This window comes from Haplochromis burtoni, unplaced genomic scaffold (genome assembly GCF_018398535.1).
Source record: "Haplochromis burtoni strain Fernald_Lab_line unplaced genomic scaffold, NCSU_Asbu1 Contig_182, whole genome shotgun sequence".
NCBI lineage: Eukaryota > Metazoa > Chordata > Actinopteri > Cichliformes > Cichlidae > Haplochromis > Haplochromis burtoni.
This window is the reverse complement of record NW_024582543.1, coordinates 798244-817066: the sequence shown is the minus strand read 5'-3', so window position 1 is coordinate 817066 and position 18823 is coordinate 798244. Positions and strand designations below refer to the sequence as shown.

General features: G+C 45.3%; 1 protein-coding gene across 3 annotated transcripts; it reads right to left on the bottom strand.

The window, feature by feature from the left end:
- On the bottom strand, nt 1–15300 carry setd1ba (SET domain containing 1B, histone lysine methyltransferase a). Of its 3 annotated transcripts, XM_005934652.3 has the most exons (19): nt 13016–13152; nt 12606–12757; nt 12259–12357; nt 11698–11968; nt 10689–10810; nt 9213–10301; nt 6852–7571; nt 6097–6270; nt 5915–6008; nt 5615–5823; nt 5438–5519; nt 4995–5342; nt 4734–4856; nt 3579–4118; nt 3153–3319; nt 2942–3067; nt 2706–2825; nt 2228–2365; nt 1–2116 (listed from the first exon to the last, which is right to left on the bottom strand). In XM_005934652.3, exons 1-19 carry the CDS (start codon nt 13074–13076, stop codon nt 1943–1945), a joined length of 4809 nt encoding a protein of 1602 aa, XP_005934714.1. In that variant the 5' UTR covers nt 13077–13152; the 3' UTR covers nt 1–1942. The 3 variants fall into 3 exon arrangements, with proteins under 3 accessions (XP_005934714.1, XP_014193048.1, XP_005934712.1); XM_014337562.2 differs by lacking the exon at nt 13016–13152 and adding an exon at nt 15199–15300 and having other exon boundaries at nt 3579–4856; XM_005934650.3 differs by having other exon boundaries at nt 3579–4856.
- Between the last annotated feature and the right edge of the window lie 3523 nt (nt 15301–18823).

Genomic DNA, 18823 nt, shown 5'->3' with positions numbered 1-18823 from the left:
AAAAAAAACAACAACCCCAAAGCTTGACACAAGCTGAATTTCCTGCTACCAGCTCATCTAATTCTGATAGATGTCTGAGCCGTGTTTATGTAGCAAATCCCAGGGAACAAAAATATATATATATTTATATATATATATATATATATTTATTTATATAGTATTCACAGTTACACTATTTACACATATTAGGATTACAAAGCAAATGGGCAGAAAAATGAAGACGTTTCTACAAGAAACAATCTTTCCAAAGGGAGGTGGAGACTCGTCCTGTACACAGTGGACCTTTTTTTTTTTCTTTAAATAAACAACCTTTTAAACCATCAGATTTCTTTTACAGATCCCTGAAAATACGTTTGTTTGTCTTTTTAAATACTCAGTCTTTTGTGAAAAACAAAGAGCGAGAGAAAGATGCATTTTAAAAGTTGTGAAGACGTATATAAAAAAAAGCATTAGATCTTCTGTACAAGTCATCATTTACAATATGAACATCACTGGTGGAAAAAAAAAATCTCCATTTTCAATTTAACTGAATGAAAAGCAAAATGTTAGACTTGGTCTTAGCGGGAGGACTGAGTGGGTGAAAAAGGGGGCGGGGAGGGGGGGGGGGACGCATAAGTGCGAGCCCCGAGTGCATTCACAAGTTTGTCTTTTTCATTGCGATGAGTTTATAAAGAAAGAATCGGCTCTCTTCTGCCTCGCGGGGAACATTAAACACTGGTAGTATAAAGAGGACAGAAATCTGTGAGCACACAAACACGAGACGGTGAACCCAGATAGAAAAAGGAAAAGAAAAATCCTCCATCAGCCAAAAACAGGAAGCATTTCTGTGCACATCCATGTTAACGCATCTCTGGATTCCTCGGGTTAAACAAAGACAGTAACGCATTCATATGGCACTTAAAATGAGAACTAACTACTCTCTCCAAAGCTGAAAACTTGTACCTTCACTTGCTCTGGAAGTAGACAGGACTTGATTAATCTTTAGTCTTTCTTGCTCTGCATGATTGGTTGGCTTTTCCATGCTGCGGCCCACGAAAGAAGGGGGGGTCAGTGCACTCACAGTCTCGCGCTCTATCCGGACGCGATAACGAACACATTCACACACGAATATAGTGTCTTTGAAGTAAGAAGAGAACCTAAACGAAACCGCAAAACACTGGAATATCATCAATACAAAGTTTGAACATCTTAATTAGCTTTTTTGCATAAACTAAGAGGAAGCAGCATGATCCGTCGCTGGCTGGTGAGAGCAGGAGATGGTTGGATATTCCAGATTTTGCAATGGTAAGCTTGATTTTTTTTCCTTTTGTTTCATTAGTTTGATTCACGTCCAGGAAAACCACCCGCGTGGAAACGGCACCGTCTGCCATCCGCCTCTCTTCCCACAAGTGGGGAAGAGGGTGGCGTTTACCTGGTGGGCTTGTGCGTCTTAACAGTGTTAGTGAGCAGCTGAACATGAGAGTCTGTGTTGTTTCTATGTACCACGTGTGGTGTGGGTAAAGCTTATGAGACAAATGAGAAAAAAGGAAGAAGAAAAAAAAACAAAAGGTGTAAAACTTGTACGAGCCAGGTGTAGAAGCAGCCACGCTGAAATACTGTCCGATGTTGAGAGGAGGGGAGGAAACGCTGCACCCGCAAGTCAAGTGTTTGCACATAAAAAACTAGAAGTTTTCTTCTTCTTCATTTTTTTTTTTTTTTTTTAATTTGTATGTTAAGAGCACCATAATTCGTAAACAATCTAGAGTTAAATATGTGAAGAGGGCCAGACAGGTAGCTGAACTCTGTCCGGGTGACTTGCCGGTTTTCTTCTCCTCACTCCCAAACAAGCGTTCCTTCTTCAGTTCCTCCTGATCCGAGATTTCAAGCACGGAGTTTGCGCCGAGTTTGGGGCGAGCTTAGAGAGAAGCTGGGGGAGACCTTTCTTTCTGACCTCGACTTGACGTTAATTCAGCGTTCCCCGACAGTTCTCTGCCCCACACAAACAGGGGATCTTCTCGTCCTCGATGGGGAACTTGTAGTCGTACGTGATCTCCTCGTTAACGTTGATTGGCTGCCTGGAGTAGATCACGATCTTCTTTTGAGACTCCACAGTGATGACCTTCGCATAACAGTTAGGCTGCAAGAGGGAGGAGAGGGGGGGGAAAAAAAAAAAGAAGGGCATAAGAACAAATTTTCTTTTTTATATTCATGCTGCTAAACCTTTTTCCCCATGCAGATGTTGCCTTACATTGCAGCTGTGGTTGATGAAACGAGCAAAGTTGCCACACTTCGTGGCGTCTATGATGGTGTCGTGGTCGACACGGAACATGTAGCTGCTGCCGATGCCCTCTTCTTCATAGCGTTTCTCCCTCATGTCCGCGATCACCTGCCAGACAAGAACGTCAATCATTAGATGGTATGTTAATACTGCAGATATCTGCTGACACCCCGTGAACATATTAACAGCTTCACTCCTTAGAACCACTGGTGAAGAGCTTAACAACCTAAACCTCTGGCTTCTGTCAAGTCACAATTGTTGGTTACCTGGACTAACCTGAGGAAAGGTTACTTTCAGTGGTACTGAAATTCCTCATGATGCACTATTTCTATACTGTAGGTTAATCAGACACATGTGAGTCACATAAAAGTAGGTTAAAAACAAAAAACTGTTTACATACATGCAGAAAGAAAACCCACATTACACAAACCAGCTGTCTGCCTCTCACCTGTCTGATGTTCTGTCCCACATATTCGATCACCATTTCATCAGCAGCGATGGGCTCCATGGCGAACAGACCCCAATCGTGGATGTGTGATTTGCAGAATCTGATCTTCTTCTTACGGAACTGAAACAGACAAACACTGGGGTGTCACAGGAAGTTTGATAACATTTTAAAGTGTCTGCTGGTAAAAACTGTAGAGTAAGGCAACCTCTGCACGGGTTCTCCTGCATAATATTTACTTTCAGCTGGTTGAACTTGAGCAGGTCGCTGTCACACGCAAAAGAGGACAGCAAGCGCCGCTGCTCCGAACGCCGCTCTGAGCCAGCTCTGGTTGAGGCGTGGACCTGCGCAGGAATACTCATGCCCTGCAGAGACAGAGAGAAGCTAAACGTGTTCACCCACAGCAAGTTTTTGTTACACACACCATCACAATCCACACGTCCTGCCCACCTGTGTGTCAATCGGCGGCTCCTCCGACTGCAGCCGCGTGCTCTGAAGGTACTTGATCTTGTCCTTCTTGTCGATCTTGTAGTATCCCTCGCTTCGCGCGCAGCCCGTCGCATGATCCCTCATGCCATCATCTCGCCTCTTTTTCTTCACTCCAGGGATGCTGGTAGGTGCAGGGAAGTCAAGGAAGGGACTAAAAACACCTTTAAAATTATTCCAGAAAGCCAGAAAAATCCTTGAACCCTGACTCAAAATTTTCCAACTTCCTCTTTTTCACCACCAGAGGGTGCTGCTGTTCAAAATACAGTGCAATACAATTTCATTTACAAAAAAAGAAAGAAAAAAACCTTTAATAAGAACTTTTATGTTGTTTCTCTCTGTGATATAAATTAGAGACTTGAGCATCGACTTTTGAGAATGAAAGGATATGAGGATGGTTGACCCAGAGCGTGTCGTTGAGCCAGTCGTTACCGTTGTCCTGCTGGAGCATCTTGTCGTAGGTGATCTGCAGAAGCCGTATGTCCTCCTCGTCTATGCCTTCGTTCCAGATGTCATACAGGATGGTCATCTCCTCAAAATCAGAGCGTCGGGTGAAGTATGGCCGTGGAGGCGTGGTGACAGGAGACAGGCTTCCCAGCAGGATCTCATCCCAGGGCCGCCGCGCCCTTCGTGCCGGCTTTGAGACCACAGTGGGTGCCTCGTCTTTGTAGGTCAGGAAGTTGTCTTCATCAGGTAACACCGTCTGAGGCTCCACTTCTCCTTCCCGGAAGTCCAGGCTCGAGTGCTTGGGGGACCGTGCAGAGATCGTCTGTACAGAGAGAGCTTCGAGATGTGCTTCATCAGGCAGATGGATGGACTCGGATGAGAGCTCCAAAGACTCCTCAGCCGCAGAAGCCGCTGGCAGCTTTTTGCTTCTGGGTCGTCCAGGTTTCTTCTTCAACGGCGTGACATCGGACGGCACAGGGACATCTAGAGAGAGACCAGTAGGTAGATCTTCAGGGATGCTGACTGAGTGCTCTGTGCCGGCTGCCAGGACCTGGCCTGGCACAGCGCTGATGTGCGGCTCCTTAAAAACTGGTCTATCATCCAAGCTCTCCAAGGACACTTTCCTATTAATTGCTGCAGGGTCAGGGAAGACAGGGGCGAATGTTAAGTCCCTTCCTGGAGTACGGGGCACTCCAGCGCTAAGGACAGGGGACTGAGCAGGGTAGGAGAAAGGACTACCAGGGATGTGAGGGGAACTAAGCAACAGACTGCTGCCCGTGAGTGGAGCATCACTGCCTGGTGTGTTGGGCACTGTGTCGGTGCTCTGGGATTTACCCAGACTTCGGGCACGCTCCATGAGGTCCCTGCCAGGCGTGCGGGGGATATCCTCATCTGTTGGGAGCCGGGGCCGCTGAGGGAAGTCGGGCAGGGGGCCTGGAGGCGGATGGAGAAGGGATCGGCCTTCTATTGCCGGGTGAGGAGGGAGAGGGAGGTGCATTACAGATGCGGAGGCCGATTTGGGGAGACCCATGCTTGAATGTAATTGGGAGGAAGCTAATCGACCAGGGGTGCTGGCTACATCTTCAGGCTCTGCTTTACCTTTTGCTTTTGTCTCCTGGTCACTGTCAAACAGGACGCCTGTGGGAGTGGGTGGCCGAAGGTTTGCTACAATCTCCTGATGTTCAGACTTCACTGCAGGAATGTGGCTGTCTCGCTCTTGGACTGAAAGACAAGAAACAGTTTTTTTTTTTCCCCTTTTCTAATTTTCATTTAACCTCTGACAGCATCATTTTAAAAATTAGAAATGCTTTTTGTTGAAGTGATGCACGCTAGACTACAGAAATGGGAGCAAACATTTACCAGGGATGTGTTGAGGTGACGGTGGCTTCAGGTCCTCTGCTGACGGCTCCTCAGGACTAGGAGGTCTGCGTATCTGCTCCTCCTTGACCTCTGGGAGCGGTACTGCAGGAGAGCTCGGAGGCTTAGCTTCTGTTTCTTCCTCCTCGTCCTCCTCCGAAGATGAAGATGTAGAGGATGAAGTAGATGAGGAGGTCGCGGCATCTTTGCCGTCAACCTCCGCATCTTCTGCTGCCTCCCTTTCTTCCTCATCGTCGTCTTCCTCTTCCGAGCTTAACCCGTAGCCAGAGGAGTCAGAGCTTTCTGACGAGGAGTCTGAGCTGGCCTTGGAAGAAGACGAACTCTCAGCTTCTGTAAGAAAAGAGGCAAAAACAAATGAATAACTACTGGAAACGCATTAAAATAAATAAAGCCAACCAGCTGTTTCTGTCAAATATCTGAAGTACCATCATCAGACGAATCTGAAGAGGAGCTTTCACTGGATAAGTCTCCCTCATCTTCACCTTCGCCCTCCTCATCACCACTCTCCTGGAAGAAATCAGAACGAAAAGGTTTATGATACACACAAAATTTCTGTACACTTGCTGCTTTTTTCCCCCCCTTTCATTTTGGAGGCGACTTACTTTGCCAAGCGACAGCCTCTCCGCAACCTCCATTTTAACAGGTTCTTCCTCCCTGTCAGACAGCGACTCTTCCTTCCCTGAGGTGTCCACCTCCTCCTCTCCCTCACTGTCCAGCTCAAGCGGTCGAGAGTGGCGTCTCTTTGCCGACGTGCCGTCGCCATCCAGTTTGGAATCATCTGAGGGGAGCTCAGCTGGGTCTCGTTCCCGGTCTGACAGAAAATTACCAAAAGATAAATTGGGTTTTGAAAGAGAACTGCATGCATGGAGGACCGAGTGAGAGTGTAAACGGTGGAGGGTTACCTTCGTCCTCCAGTTCGTCGTCCACAGGCGTGGAGGGTCGGGCTCGTTTGTTGTCGCCTGCAGCTGCGGCCTCAGGAGGGTCCTTCCGTTTGACCTGAGCACGACATGCACCATTTTAAACACCTGGTGCATATGATGCTTCCTTCTACAGTTCAGTAAAAAAATTTTAGAAATCATGATACCTTGAAGGAGGGTAAGCGGATGGCCCCTCGCAACCCGATTCCTAGGCCCATACCCTCGTAGCCCAGCCCCTCACCCTTGTTCCAGTTCTCAAGGAGACTTGAACCAATCGTCTCTTTGGGTTTAGGTCTCTCTTCTTCTTTCCCTTCTGCGCCCTTTACTGGAGTCAAAGATGCCTTGGAAAGAAAGACGTCAACTAAATGAAACCCTGTGTTTCTCATTACCACGAACAGCAAAAAGTAGCTCAGTCAGATTTCCTCAGTGATCAAAGAAAAGGGATTTTAAATTACTTCTTCATCCTCTGATTGTTTGTTTTATCCAATCAGGCACAAAAATGCAAATGAATTAAGTGATTTTAAACAACAAAAAAAAAATTTATTTACAAGATGAAACGCGTGACCTCTTCAGCTGTTCTTGCATTCATAACAATGCATTACCACATCAGATGAATTCATTATGACACTTGTCAAAATAATATCTCGTATTAATGCAAATCTCCTCGCTGTGCAAGCACGCCGGACCACAAACAGGAAAATCAGCTGCAAACGTGCCTTTTCATTACTCTCCTTAATAATCTTGAAACGCATCACGTGATCCAACATTAATGTCACTGCAGTCTGTGGCCTCTGGTACGTATAATTAATTCATATCCTATGGATCTAATTTTATTTCACTATTTAACTGATCGTAATTCAAAACTAGTACAATAAGCAGTCAGTACATGCAGATTTTCCCGCTGGAGCTCTTGATAGCTTACCTTAGCAGAACGTTCCTTCTTATCCCACCAGTCATCGAAGGCCCTAAAAGCCACAACCTCCACCATTTTGCGGTTCAGGTCGCGCTTCATGATGGCCTTCAGCTCTTTGACAATGACCAGGAGCACGCCATCAACAGTGGCCTTGTGGGGATCTTCTTTTTTAGTCTCATATCCAGGAGGAGGAACGGTGGGGTTGAACTTTGGTAAACTGGGATGCTGCCATTGTTGTCCAGGTGCCCCTGTGCTGCCTGCAGGTGTAGCACCCATGGAAAGAGGTGCATAGGGTCCCCCGAAAGGTCCGGAAGCGCCATTGTCCATAAAATGTGGATAGGGATAGGGCCCTCTGGTCTGAGCCATGCGACTCAGCATCTGCTGCTGCATCTGGAAGGACATCGGAATTGTGCTCCACTGCTCCCACCGGAAGCAGCTCATCAGATCCATAGGCACCACCGGCATTGGAGGGTAGGGACCCATGGGCGGCAGCATGGGGTGAGGCACTCCGGTATGGGCGGCCAGGTGAGGGGCCAGGGGGTGATGCGCGATGGCAAAGCCGGCTTGGTGGGACAGGGGGTGGTAGCTGGAAGGATGCATGGCCATGGTCTGCATCGGGGACACGGCAGAGTTCACGACGATGCCTTTGCCACACTCTCCGCTTGTGGTCGGAGTCCCGGGCATCTCATCGTCTGAGATTTCCATATCCTCTCCCGATGACTGTTGGCCCTGTGTGGAGACAGGACAGCCTGTCAGGACTGAACAAATCTGTGCAATCACCTGCCCTTTTTCACCTGACACCTGAGTAAATGTTATTTTCTTATGAAGACCTTAAAATGAGGTCAAACTATCAGACTAAAAAAAACAAAAAAAACAAACCAAAGCAAAATGAGTATACCTCGACTTAAGAAATGTGGCAGCCCCTTAAATATAAACAGCGCTGGGCATTGTGTGGAAATGTTTGAGATGTTTGAATAAAACATAATGATAGTAAAGGGATGATTTCTTGGGATACACCACTTTAAAAAACAAAACAAATGAACAAACAACAACAACAAAAACACTGGTTTTGTAATGTTACATTTGTCAACATTTAAAAAAGGAAAACCTACAAATCTCAGTAGGCATTCAGTGCCAACTCTCTTTTATTGCCCTCACTGATGTGCTACACGAAAACTTCAGACTGTACCAAATATTATCTTGGACTCACAGCACCTTCAAAATAAGAGCACTAAATGATTCTACACCTGGTCTGAGTTCAAAGTTCAGTCACAGTCAAACACAGCCGACCCGAGTCTTCGATCAGCGTGTTACCAAACCGAGATGTTTGCTTAGGCACCGAACTAAAGCGCCGCAGTGCAAAACACAAATGCAATACTCTGAAAAACATCTGAGCACTGAACTCTCATCTGTTCTGTTTTATTTCATAAGTCTCAGCTGCTGCAGAAATGAAACCGAGCAGGGAAAGCTCAGCATGGGAGTGGCGTTGTTACCCAAATGACCTGTTTGTACTGTTTGCTTTGCGATAACTTGAAATATGAGAACAGAGACGCCTCGGCCAATCCTGACTGTCAGGCTCAGCTAAACCAGGAAATGTGGCGTGCTGAAAGGGGCCAACAGCCAAACCGTGCTTTTCGTCCATGTGAGCGTGTGCTGCGAGTGTTAGAAAGAGGAAACAAGAGTGTTCAATTCCCCAACAGCAGAGAGGCTGTTATTCTTCCTCGCAGCACGCTGTGTTGAAACGCAACCTGACAGGCCAGACGGTGCTACTGCGACTTTAAAACAAAGAGAGGTGGTTTGTCTTCCCATGAATGCGAAGGCATTTGTAAGGCTGCACCGAAAGCTTTTTCATTCATAACTTGCTGCAACTCTTTTATCTGCGCCTGACAAGGAGTGCGTGTGCGCACATGAGGCAAACAAACACGCTTCCTCAGAAGGTTACAGGTGCTTTATTCTTCATTTTTCATTTGCAGAAAAATAAAGAAAGAAAAATGCCAGTGGTAAACTGGAGGAGCAAACACCTTTTTGGTATGGCCCCTATTTTTTTTTTTAAAGCACGGTTTGCTGTGAAACCGGAATTTCCTTTACAAAGCAGAAGAAGAAAAAGAATGAAACAAAAGGGAAGGTTTACTACTACCGCCGCACACTGAAACTAGACCCGACTTCCTGCGTCCTCTGTGTAACTGTCATTCACAGCTGTGCGTAAACATCAGCACCGCGCTTCCATCAACTTAATCAGTGCCATTAATGAGAGGTAATTGAAGCAGCACCTGTGTGCCGTTTCTTGTCAAATGTGACAAGCATGGAGGTAAATATGGCGCTATTTGGACACAAATATCAGGGAATTAAGAAAATAAATATTTGCTTTACCGTGTCCATTTTCTCAGCGGGAGAGTGGCCTCCAAAAGATCCTTCTTTCTCTTTCTCGTGGACAGGAGAGCTGATTCTCTTGATCAGTGAGGCAGTCCCGGGAATTGGCTCTTCATCTTCCGAGTCCGGCAGTGGCGTGGGGCTGATGTCTTCCAAACCTGTGCTGGAGGGACGGGAATTTTGCTGACCACCTTGAGAGCCACCTGTGTAAGGAGGGATCGGGGATAGCTGCGAGGACGAGGAGGAAATCGGACTTCCCTCCATTCGCACCTCGTTGTCCGAGTCCCGCTCGTCCAGGAACGGCAGCAGTTTTGTCCTTTTCTCCTTGAGCAGCATCTCAATGCGAGAATCCAGGCTGTTCCTCTCTGGATCCAGAATGGGGGAACCGGGTGAAGGGCAGTGCTCTGGTGTTTGAGGAGGAGGGGTGGTTGGATGAGGAGCCGGCTCTGGTGGCGGAGGCTCCGGGATCGGAGGAGTCTCTGGCCGCTCCTTGGCGGGCAAAAAGTCAACAGCAGCCGTCAGGGGCGGCTCTGGTGGTCGGAGGTATTCACCCTCCCTTTGGGCTGGGTGATGGAAAGCTGGCTCTGATGGAGGGAACGCAGGGGGCAAAGGGGGCTGGTAGGGTGAGAAGGCGGACTTGAAGTTGGGTGTAGCGGGGGGAGGCGCTGTGTAGTTGAAAGAAGTGGTGGAAGGTGGAGGTTCAGGTGGTGTGAGCTGGTGCTGTTTGAAAGGAGGCTGCTCAGGCGTACTTCGATACATGTTGCTGCGATACTGAGGCCTCTCCGGTCTCCGGTTGTACGCATCCTGAAATTTACTCTCGTGTCGGCGAGATTTGTAACCTCCGGAGCTCTCAGGACGGCTAGATTGGTAGGCAGGCGTGGACTGCCGACTGGAATAACTAGAGTCCTGAGAGAAAGGCGTACCAGCCTGGCGCGGGGTATGAGGGGTTCCCTGGGATTGTGGCGTATCCTGTCTTAGGCTGGAGTAGCCGGTCTCCAGGGTCAGGGGGGTGGAGGAACTGCTGGGCGGCAATGTTCCTCCCCCAGCAGACACGCTGCTCTCTGATAACCTGCGGATGGGCTCGCAAGCCTTAGAGGACACAAATATGAAATTGTTAGAGGCAAATTCTAATTTGGGCATTTTCTTGAGAACATCTTTAGGTTCGAGAAGATTCTTTAAATCAGTTTCTCAAACAACTAAAGCAAGTAAGATCTTTTAAAATCAAAATAGCAAGCTGGTGGCACAGCAGTGTGAGGACATCTCAAGATACAAAGCCACAGGTTTGCCTGACTTTCAGTTAAGTTCCTGCTCAGGTGTATCTTGAAACATTTCTACAAAGCACAATAAAGCATCTACACAAGAGTGTGCAACAGTTCCTCCAAATTGACCTTCAACAAACTAGCACAAAACTACTACTGAATTACTATTTTACTCTTAACTGCACAACCTAAGCTTTATTTCTTTTTGTTTTTTTACCAGTAAGGCTTCTGCCAGGCTTCGAGGGGAAACTTCTCTGGCCTCCTCTCCACCAACAGGCAGCGTGCGTGGAGTGTAGCTGCCATTCATCAGGAGCTGGAAGTACCTCAGGCGATTCTCACCTGCAGAACAGCAAACATGTCTGGGTCTGATGCCAGGTTTACAAAGCCAACAGACTTCATCGGGCATCATTTAAGTGACAGTGATTATTCTCCAGTAGCTGAACTCCAAACTAAACATTTTAAAGCAGCAACTTGTGCTTATGGAGGGGGGTTTGCAAACTAATATGATGCATTATTATTTGTATCTGCAAAAGCATCATTATGTTCTGGGATAAATACCACTGATCAGCATATTTTAATTTAAAAAAGCATGCATTCCTTTAGCATATTGATCAAAAAAGCAAACCCTAACTGCACTTCTTAAAAAGACATCAATCACACTTAGGGGAAAAAAAATCCATCAATTTGGGGTAATACTTTAACATAAAGACATTACTACGGACAATGAAAACAGTGCAAGCTGTGAATCTAAATATTTGCCAGTATTTATAACATTAAATAATAAGCAAAACTGCTAAAGTGGTATGTTACGATGCATTCAAGCTGCAGTTTTGCATCAGTAAAAAAAATAACAAGACAGAACATGCATGGACTTGGAATTCAAACAGTGTTAACAACAGAAAAACTAACTTCTTTTCTTAGTTTTAAGTTAAATGCAAACAATTTAAAGTACAGAGGACTCGGACAGATTGGCTTGTGTTTGTTTGCAGGTCTGAAATTATGCACAGTGGGAGTGCACAGCACTGTCAGCTCTGGGGTTGTGGGAGCAGGCTTATATTCAATGAATGAATTCAATTATCCACGTAACCAGGCAACGCACGTAAATATGCACACGTGAACGCTGTCACTCTAAAGGTAACACTCGGCTTGTCATATTTCTGCGCTCCCGACTCTTATAACACATATGATTCTGATTTTTTTTTAAGCAAACTTAAGCTCTTGTTTACCTTTCGGGTCCAGCTCCACGTGGATGATGTTTCCCATAACAGACGTGTTGTGAAGCGACTGCACGGCCACTTTGGCGGCTTTCACACTCTCGAAAACAACTTTGGCTATCCCCAGGTGCTTTTTGTTTTTCGGATTGTACAGGATCTCGACCTCCTCGATTTCTCCGAATTTTTTGCACATGTCGGTAAGAAATCCTTCCCTGATATTGTCGTTGAGCCTGGCGAAAGTCACCTCCTTTGGAGGCACGGGGCCGATGTAACACTCATCGATCTGGAAGAAGAATGACAGGAGTTAATGTTGCACCGCGTGTGTGGAGGGTCATTTCTGACAGCTGAGATAACAACTGCTAGGAGAAGTTTCAAAGATCGCGTTGATGCACTCGGTCGAGTCCGTAAAAGCAGACATGCATCACAGCAGAGCGTATTATTTTGGTCCCCGACAGGCACATTTTCACTTCGCATCCCGGAGATGAGTGAGAGGGGGGTGTGTCTGCAACTTTTGACAGCACCCCGTATCCGCAAGGAAAAGTGTGGCATCGATCTTCAAGCCAGAGTGGATACCTTAAATTTTGGCACCGGCAGGTCCGTCTCTTTGTACTTAGTCCACAGACGACCGATCCTGGGGTCTCGGACGATGTCCACCGGTGGTATCCCGGGGTTCTGTGGGAGAAGAGGGGGGAGACACACACACAATGCCGTTATCCATTCACAGCTCCACACGCTACTAACTTGTTGCAAAGTTGTCCTGCGTCGGTGAATCAACACGAACACCTCCGGGCACCGTGTTCAAGATGCTGAACGTGCCCGTGACAAACCCACGGCCAGCACAGCCACATTGTAACCTATCATGGAGGTCGGCTACTCGGTTACTATTGTAGCCGCTCCGCCGCGTCAAATGCGGCACTTACGGGCATGCTGAAAGTCTGTCCATCGTAGCGATACAGCTTGTGAGATCCCTTCTTAAGCGCCGGGTCGATTATCAACTTGTAACTTCTCCAGTGGTGACTCCGCTTCTCCGCTGAGCCGCAGACGGGATGACTGTCCATGCCGTTCGCCAAACCTGAAACGACAGGCAGCGACAAGGAGAGGAGAGCTAACGTTATCGGGAGCCAAGCGCTAAGCACGGTTCTCCTACCAGCAAAACCTCCCCCCTTTCCACCTCCTCCAACACTTTAAAACAGCCAAACGTTACAGATGCATGACTTCGGTGGCGGGGGTAACCCCAAGCGAGAGCGAAAAATGGGATCTAGTGTATATCCCACTTACGGAAAACAGGCATTAGGAGGGCTGGAGAAAGAGGAAAAAAGAACAAGCTTACTTGAACTCTGCTTTCTGCCATGGTCTTCGTTCAATCTGTTCCTCTCCCCTGGCTTGGACATGGTTCGTCCGATCGAGTGTTGTTTTCTTTGTAATTGATGAAAAGACGAAATCGCTTTCCTTTCGCCGCTTACATTACATGATTTAGCTTAAAGAATACTGCCTCCTTTTCGGCGAGAGCCAACACATATTGTGTGCCTCTGGTCTGTAGCTGCTTGTCTCTCCCACAATACACCGCTAGGCTTGCCCACCTCCAACGGCACTTTCGTTACAAACTTGCCTCCATGGCCGCAGCTTATTTAACGCTGCATTAGCCTAACAATAAAATAAACGTGTTTTTAGGCAGGCCACGCAGAAACGCTCCCATTTATATCCGCGACTAAATGAGGTCTGGCGATAGTTTAGTGTCTCACAAATCCTCTAAACGACATAGTGGTGAATCTACCGGCTGTATTTACCTAACTGGCAAACACAAGACAGACACAGGGGGTAATATCTTCTTAACTGCCACTAAAGGGCTAATAAAACTGCTTTGGTGGCGAGCTTTTCTGTGCGGTCTTGCGGGCGTTTGTACATTCAGGACATGTCGGTTGATATGTTAGGGTAAGAGTCATTACGGCGACACGGCAATAGGTGATGGCGGCTAATATAAAAATGTCAAACACGGGAATTGGAATTTTAATACGAACACTCGCATGTCTGGCAGCTCGATTTCGCTACTCGGCTATATAACCGTTGGAACGCGGCGGTTTGTTTGGTTACAGCAACAGACTAGTGCCAATCCGTCGCCTATGTTCCCCATTTGTCCTCTTTTTAAAAATTATTAATGTTATGCTACCATTTAAAAAAAACGGTGGCGCTTTTATTTATATAATAATAAACCTGACTGTGCTTCTCTTAGTTTGTAAATTATTTCAGTGGAGGTGCGTTGCTATCGGACTAACTGGGTTTTGTTTGACATTGCCTGGTGCTGTTTGCAGTGCTCGGGCAATTGGCTGGTTAACAGCGGTAGCTCAACGAGCCAATCAGAGCGCAGCAGCAGAGGAGCCGTCTGCTATTAGAGGCACGGCTCAGGAGTCCTTCAACAGAGAGCAGAGAGAGGGGGCTGAGCGCTCTCGGCAGCCATTTTCCTTAAACAGGACTCAATGGCCTATATGGGTTTCCTTTGTTCCAAAGGGATCTTACATTTGATTTCCTCATCTCTCACGGACTATGATAAAACTATGATTGCTCCTTTTAAAGGATTGAGAAGAAGGAAGAGAATGTGCTGGATGCAATTACCCCGTGACATTTTGAGCCTTTTTTCCTCTGCCTTGGAATCCATCTTTGTCTTAACTAGGTCATGGCACACCCATATAACAGTATTTATATTTCTTAAGTGAAAAGAAACCAAAAGTGTTGTGAATAAACAGCTTTATGCTTTTGGAGATGTTTAAAATGATAGAGGTTGGGGTGGGGGAAAAACACAAAGTGACAAAATGTGCAATGGCAGCTTGCTGGCATTGCACATTTTGGCCTTGTAGGATATGAGTTGCAATGAGTAAGTTCAAGTCTTTTATCATAATTTATTTTTAAATTTAACAAATTAATGTAAAATGTGAGGCATGCAGTTAATGTTATTAAAAGTATGTCTGTCACTTTTGTCTACTTGAGCTATGTGATCACATAAAAATGCTGCAGCTTTATTGTTTAAAAAATATGTCCACTGGCATGCTGACATTAAAACATACAAGGCTAGAGGTGCAGGGTTTGTAACATCAGTGCTCCTCAAATGACTGAAAGCAGGCCACGGAGACCTAATGGCCGCTTGTTAAATAGTTTGTTGACTGATAATCCATTTGCTCTGATTAACAACGTCTCCCACTTTTCCTCTCACAACAGCAACGCTTTAAACACCTTGGTGTCTCCTGTTGTGTCCTGTACTGCAACTGTGGAGACAGCTTGAATCGACTAGGTTTGTGCTGTCCAACTAAGAAAGCCAAATGTGCAATTGTCGACTTGACCTTACTTCAAGGGCATAATTTAAATTTAGAAAGAAGCCCACTTAGGAAGTCCCCCATCACCACCACCATTTTTAATTATTTAATTTTTTTTCCAGCTTTTGCAGCGATTTTTTTTTCCTTTTAAAAACACAACCTCAGATTAAAGAGATGGAGGGAAAACTTTCAGGCTGAAAATATTTACCTCAGCAGTTAACAGGCCTAAACGCAGGGGCAGGAGGAATGTTTTCAGCTCCATCTTCGGATCCTCTAATAATGGCATTAATAAGGGGTGGGAATGCGTCTCCTGAAAAGGAAGGAATCCATTAGCACGAAAAGATAGAGCTCTTTTGATAACTTTTTTTTTTTTTGATCAGTGGTAGCTTTGCCTCTCTCAGCCAGCGAATATGCATCTTCAAGCATCATCTGTGTGGGCAATATGCAAAACCATCTCTTCTCTCTCCCTGAAGACAGGATTGCAGTCGATAATAGCCTCTCTTGCTTTTTTTCGACATTTCTAGCTGATCTACACTTCACTTAAAACTACAAGGATAATGTTTTGGACAGGTAATGGATTTTTGAGCTATTTCACTCAATTTGCCAGCTTTATGTGTCTACATTAAATAGTCTCATAAGAGAGCAGACATCAAAGAAGCAGTTGATACAAAACGACGTCAGCGTAATTGTTAAAAAAGGGAAAAATGAGTAACTGTAACCCACATTTTTAATGATATTGCAAACTTACAGGCAGTATTCAAAACATGTAATCCAAGTCTTAAACGAGCCACCAAAAAATAATCTTATGGGAAGAAATCTTGTGTTTTTTAAACTGCTTCTTCCCCTTCTCCAAACAGAGACCTTTTTAGTGGTATGTAGGCAACACTTGTTCTGTGGTTTTCTCTGCTGTTCTCTGTCTCAAAATGGCTTCTTTACAGACAAAGGAGAGCACTGTGCCGTGAAAAAGCTGCTGCGCCATAACTGGGTGAGGCTCAGGAGAGCGTTTTTTTTTTTTTTTTTAATCCGAGGGTAATTTCAACTGGAAGTAACCACAATAAGCGCCACTGGGGGGTGATTTATTTTTTATTTATTTAATCCAAAATGGTGGTTGCTTTTACACGAATATAAAAAGAGAAGAAAAGACGACAACTGCGTGTGAGGAAGGAAACTTTCATAAAACCGGCGTAGTCAGGCGGTCGGTTGCTAGGCTGACTCGCGCCGAGAGCTCGAGCGCATTCGTTGGAACCCCCTCCCCCTCCTACACACCGTTGCCATATAAGGTCACGAAGAATCCACTGCAGCGGCAGCTCTGTTGTTTGGTATCTAGGCGAAAATAGCACGCAGCGTGCGCGTGATCTCTCGCTTCAAAGTCCAGCGGATCAACGGCTGCTTTACCAGATTAGACAAACATGACATGAACCTCTTTTTTTTCGGTGAAGGAGTTAAATATACAGAAGGGGAGGGTCTTTATTCACGTACGTAAAATGGAAGGGGGGCGCGGGGGGTCTCTAGATACACCTCTTTAGTTAAATGGTGCAGTCTTTCTCTGTGTGTCAGTGTGCGTGTCAGAGGCCTGTTTTTCTTGTTATCAACTGCCGGCCCTAAGCTGCCGAGCGCGCGCATTCAGGTCACAGGGCTTCAATACCCTCCCCCCTCTCTCTATGTTAAGCTTGTCCTTGCTCACAGCCAGCCCACGGTTACGGCATGTAGAGGGTTTTATGGATATGTTTAAAACAAACAACATAAAAGTGAAAATGTGACATTACTTTAGAGATGGATTTGCGATTAAATCGACACAAATTTGGTTACTTATAGGCCTTTTCTTTTTTCTTTTTTCTGTTGTTAAAAAAAAAAAAAGCTTCCCGAGTGGGTTGTGCCCGTTCAGCGCTGCCGCTGACAGTCTGGAATATTCCACACAGAGAGGACTGGCCTTTTTCCCCTGCAGGACAGCTGTCTCTTTCTCTTCGGAGTGATAATATTTTGACAATTGTTCTTTCTTTGTTAACTGATGAAAATGGGCTGTATGCGTGTGGATATGTAAGGACAATTTAATATCCTTTTAAGCCATATGTTATACTGCCAGTTACACCTTGTAAGTCAATCAAGCACTTTAAAAAAATGTAACTTATTCAACATATTTATTTTAAAATTTATTGCGCTAAATACTGTACAAAACTGACAGGTACACTGCTGTGTCTTATTTTTTATGGCTTTTTGTACTTTCAGCTTTAAATCCTGACGGACTGGATCAAATCAAACATTCCTCGGAGTCGTGTTTTTCATTATTTATGGGCACAGTTGGCTTTTTCAAGGATTTTTTTCCCCTCTTCCCCGTGCAGAGATTGATTGGTACTGTAAAGGGGAAAAAAGCCAGATTTCTTCTTCTTAGCTCTTAAATATTTGCATGTGTAGTGTATTGCTGTACTATTCCACATAATGATCTGTAACATACTCTCATTGCAAGTTTTATTACCTCTTGGCTGTGTGCGTGCGTGTGTGTTTGTGAGATGATGAAATAAATAGACTATGCATTAATTTTATTGTTTTCTTTTTATGGAAACTAAAAGGAGATTTTGTTGAATTTTTGGGCCCATCCTTAAAACTGTGCCTTAGCTGTGATGACACAATATATGGTATGTTTCACATGCTGTGGGGTGAGATTACTGGAGGAATTTTGAGTAGAAACACGTTTATTTTGTGCCAATTTATTCACATTTTAAGAATTGAATTTTTGAAATGGAGGAAGGGTGTCAGCCTTTTCTCTTAAAGGGACAGGTTGTTCACATTTTCAGCACTTCCATGATCCAGCTAAACATATCATTAAACATCCCTGGGTTTAATTTGACTTTTTAGTCCACGTCAGCATGTTTAAGTGTTTGGCGTTTTGTGATCATATATGGTTGTTCCCTGTGATCTGCTCTCTCCCGACACCCACAGTCACTGATAACCAGTCATCTACACTGCCGAATGAAACACGTTCCCAAACCTGCTTTTTCACACTTTCTGCTGTGTTTGTCTTTTAATATCTAGCCACGTCAGTGTTTAGCTCTAGTTTGTAACACTCACCCTTGTGACAAGAAAATACACCCAAAACACTGGAAAATACAAAAATAAACTTTAAAAAAAATCTTCACGCCCTTGAAAAGATTCATCACATTATAAAAAAAGACCAAAAAAAAAAACAACCCAAAAACCCCACATCCATAAACTGCACCCTGGGAAGAGAGAAAATAGTTTGTCCTGATGGTACCATCTGTGATGTCACGGCAGAGAAGCATTACTCACATCCTGCTGAGGACTCAAAATGATCACATGGTACAGAAAACACTTTAATTTTAAAGTAATATACAGTTATTTTGATCTAATCTGGAAGCGCTGGTGCTCAGATGCTCTGTTTTCTGTTTCAGATATATTAAATATTCTACCTGCAAGCTGCTTGCATGCTTCCTTAAGGTTCCAACTGTTATATCTTTCCAGCCTGACAGTGGAAAAGATAACTAAAACAGGCTTTTTACCTGGAAAAAGCTCACATTTAGATGGGTGCACCCAGTGACCCACTCAGTCTCACCAAGACAATGCTTCACACCTCCACAGGCAGGAGTCTAGAAACCTCTGTAGTGACAGCTGTCAGCGTCAACAAAAACCTGCTGATCCTGCATCAGTAGGATCAGCGTGAAAAGTGAGCATTTCTCAGTGTTATCCCTCGCACACACACGCCACACGGTCAGTGGGGGCAGTGCTTCAGACTGAGTACCCACCCAGAAAATGAAATACGCAAACACATTGCGGTAGAGGAAGTAGGAGCAGCCAGACTCAGTCGCTTCACATGTGTA

What these genes read in the sequence shown, in the direction of transcription:
- setd1ba (XM_005934650.3), bottom strand. Translation starts at nt 13,076, where the DNA reads ATGTCCAAGCCAGGGGAGAGGAACAGATTGAACGAAGACCATGGCAGA. An exon ending in CGTGGAGCTGGACCCGAAAG is followed by an intron (nt 10,811 to 11,697) that starts GTAAACAAGAGC and finishes GCTGTTCTGCAG; the next exon opens with GTGAGAATCGCCTGAGGTAC. An exon ending in TCCGCTTACCCTCCTTCAAG is followed by an intron (nt 6,009 to 6,096) that starts GTATCATGATTT and finishes TGTCGTGCTCAG; the next exon opens with GTCAAACGGAAGGACCCTCC.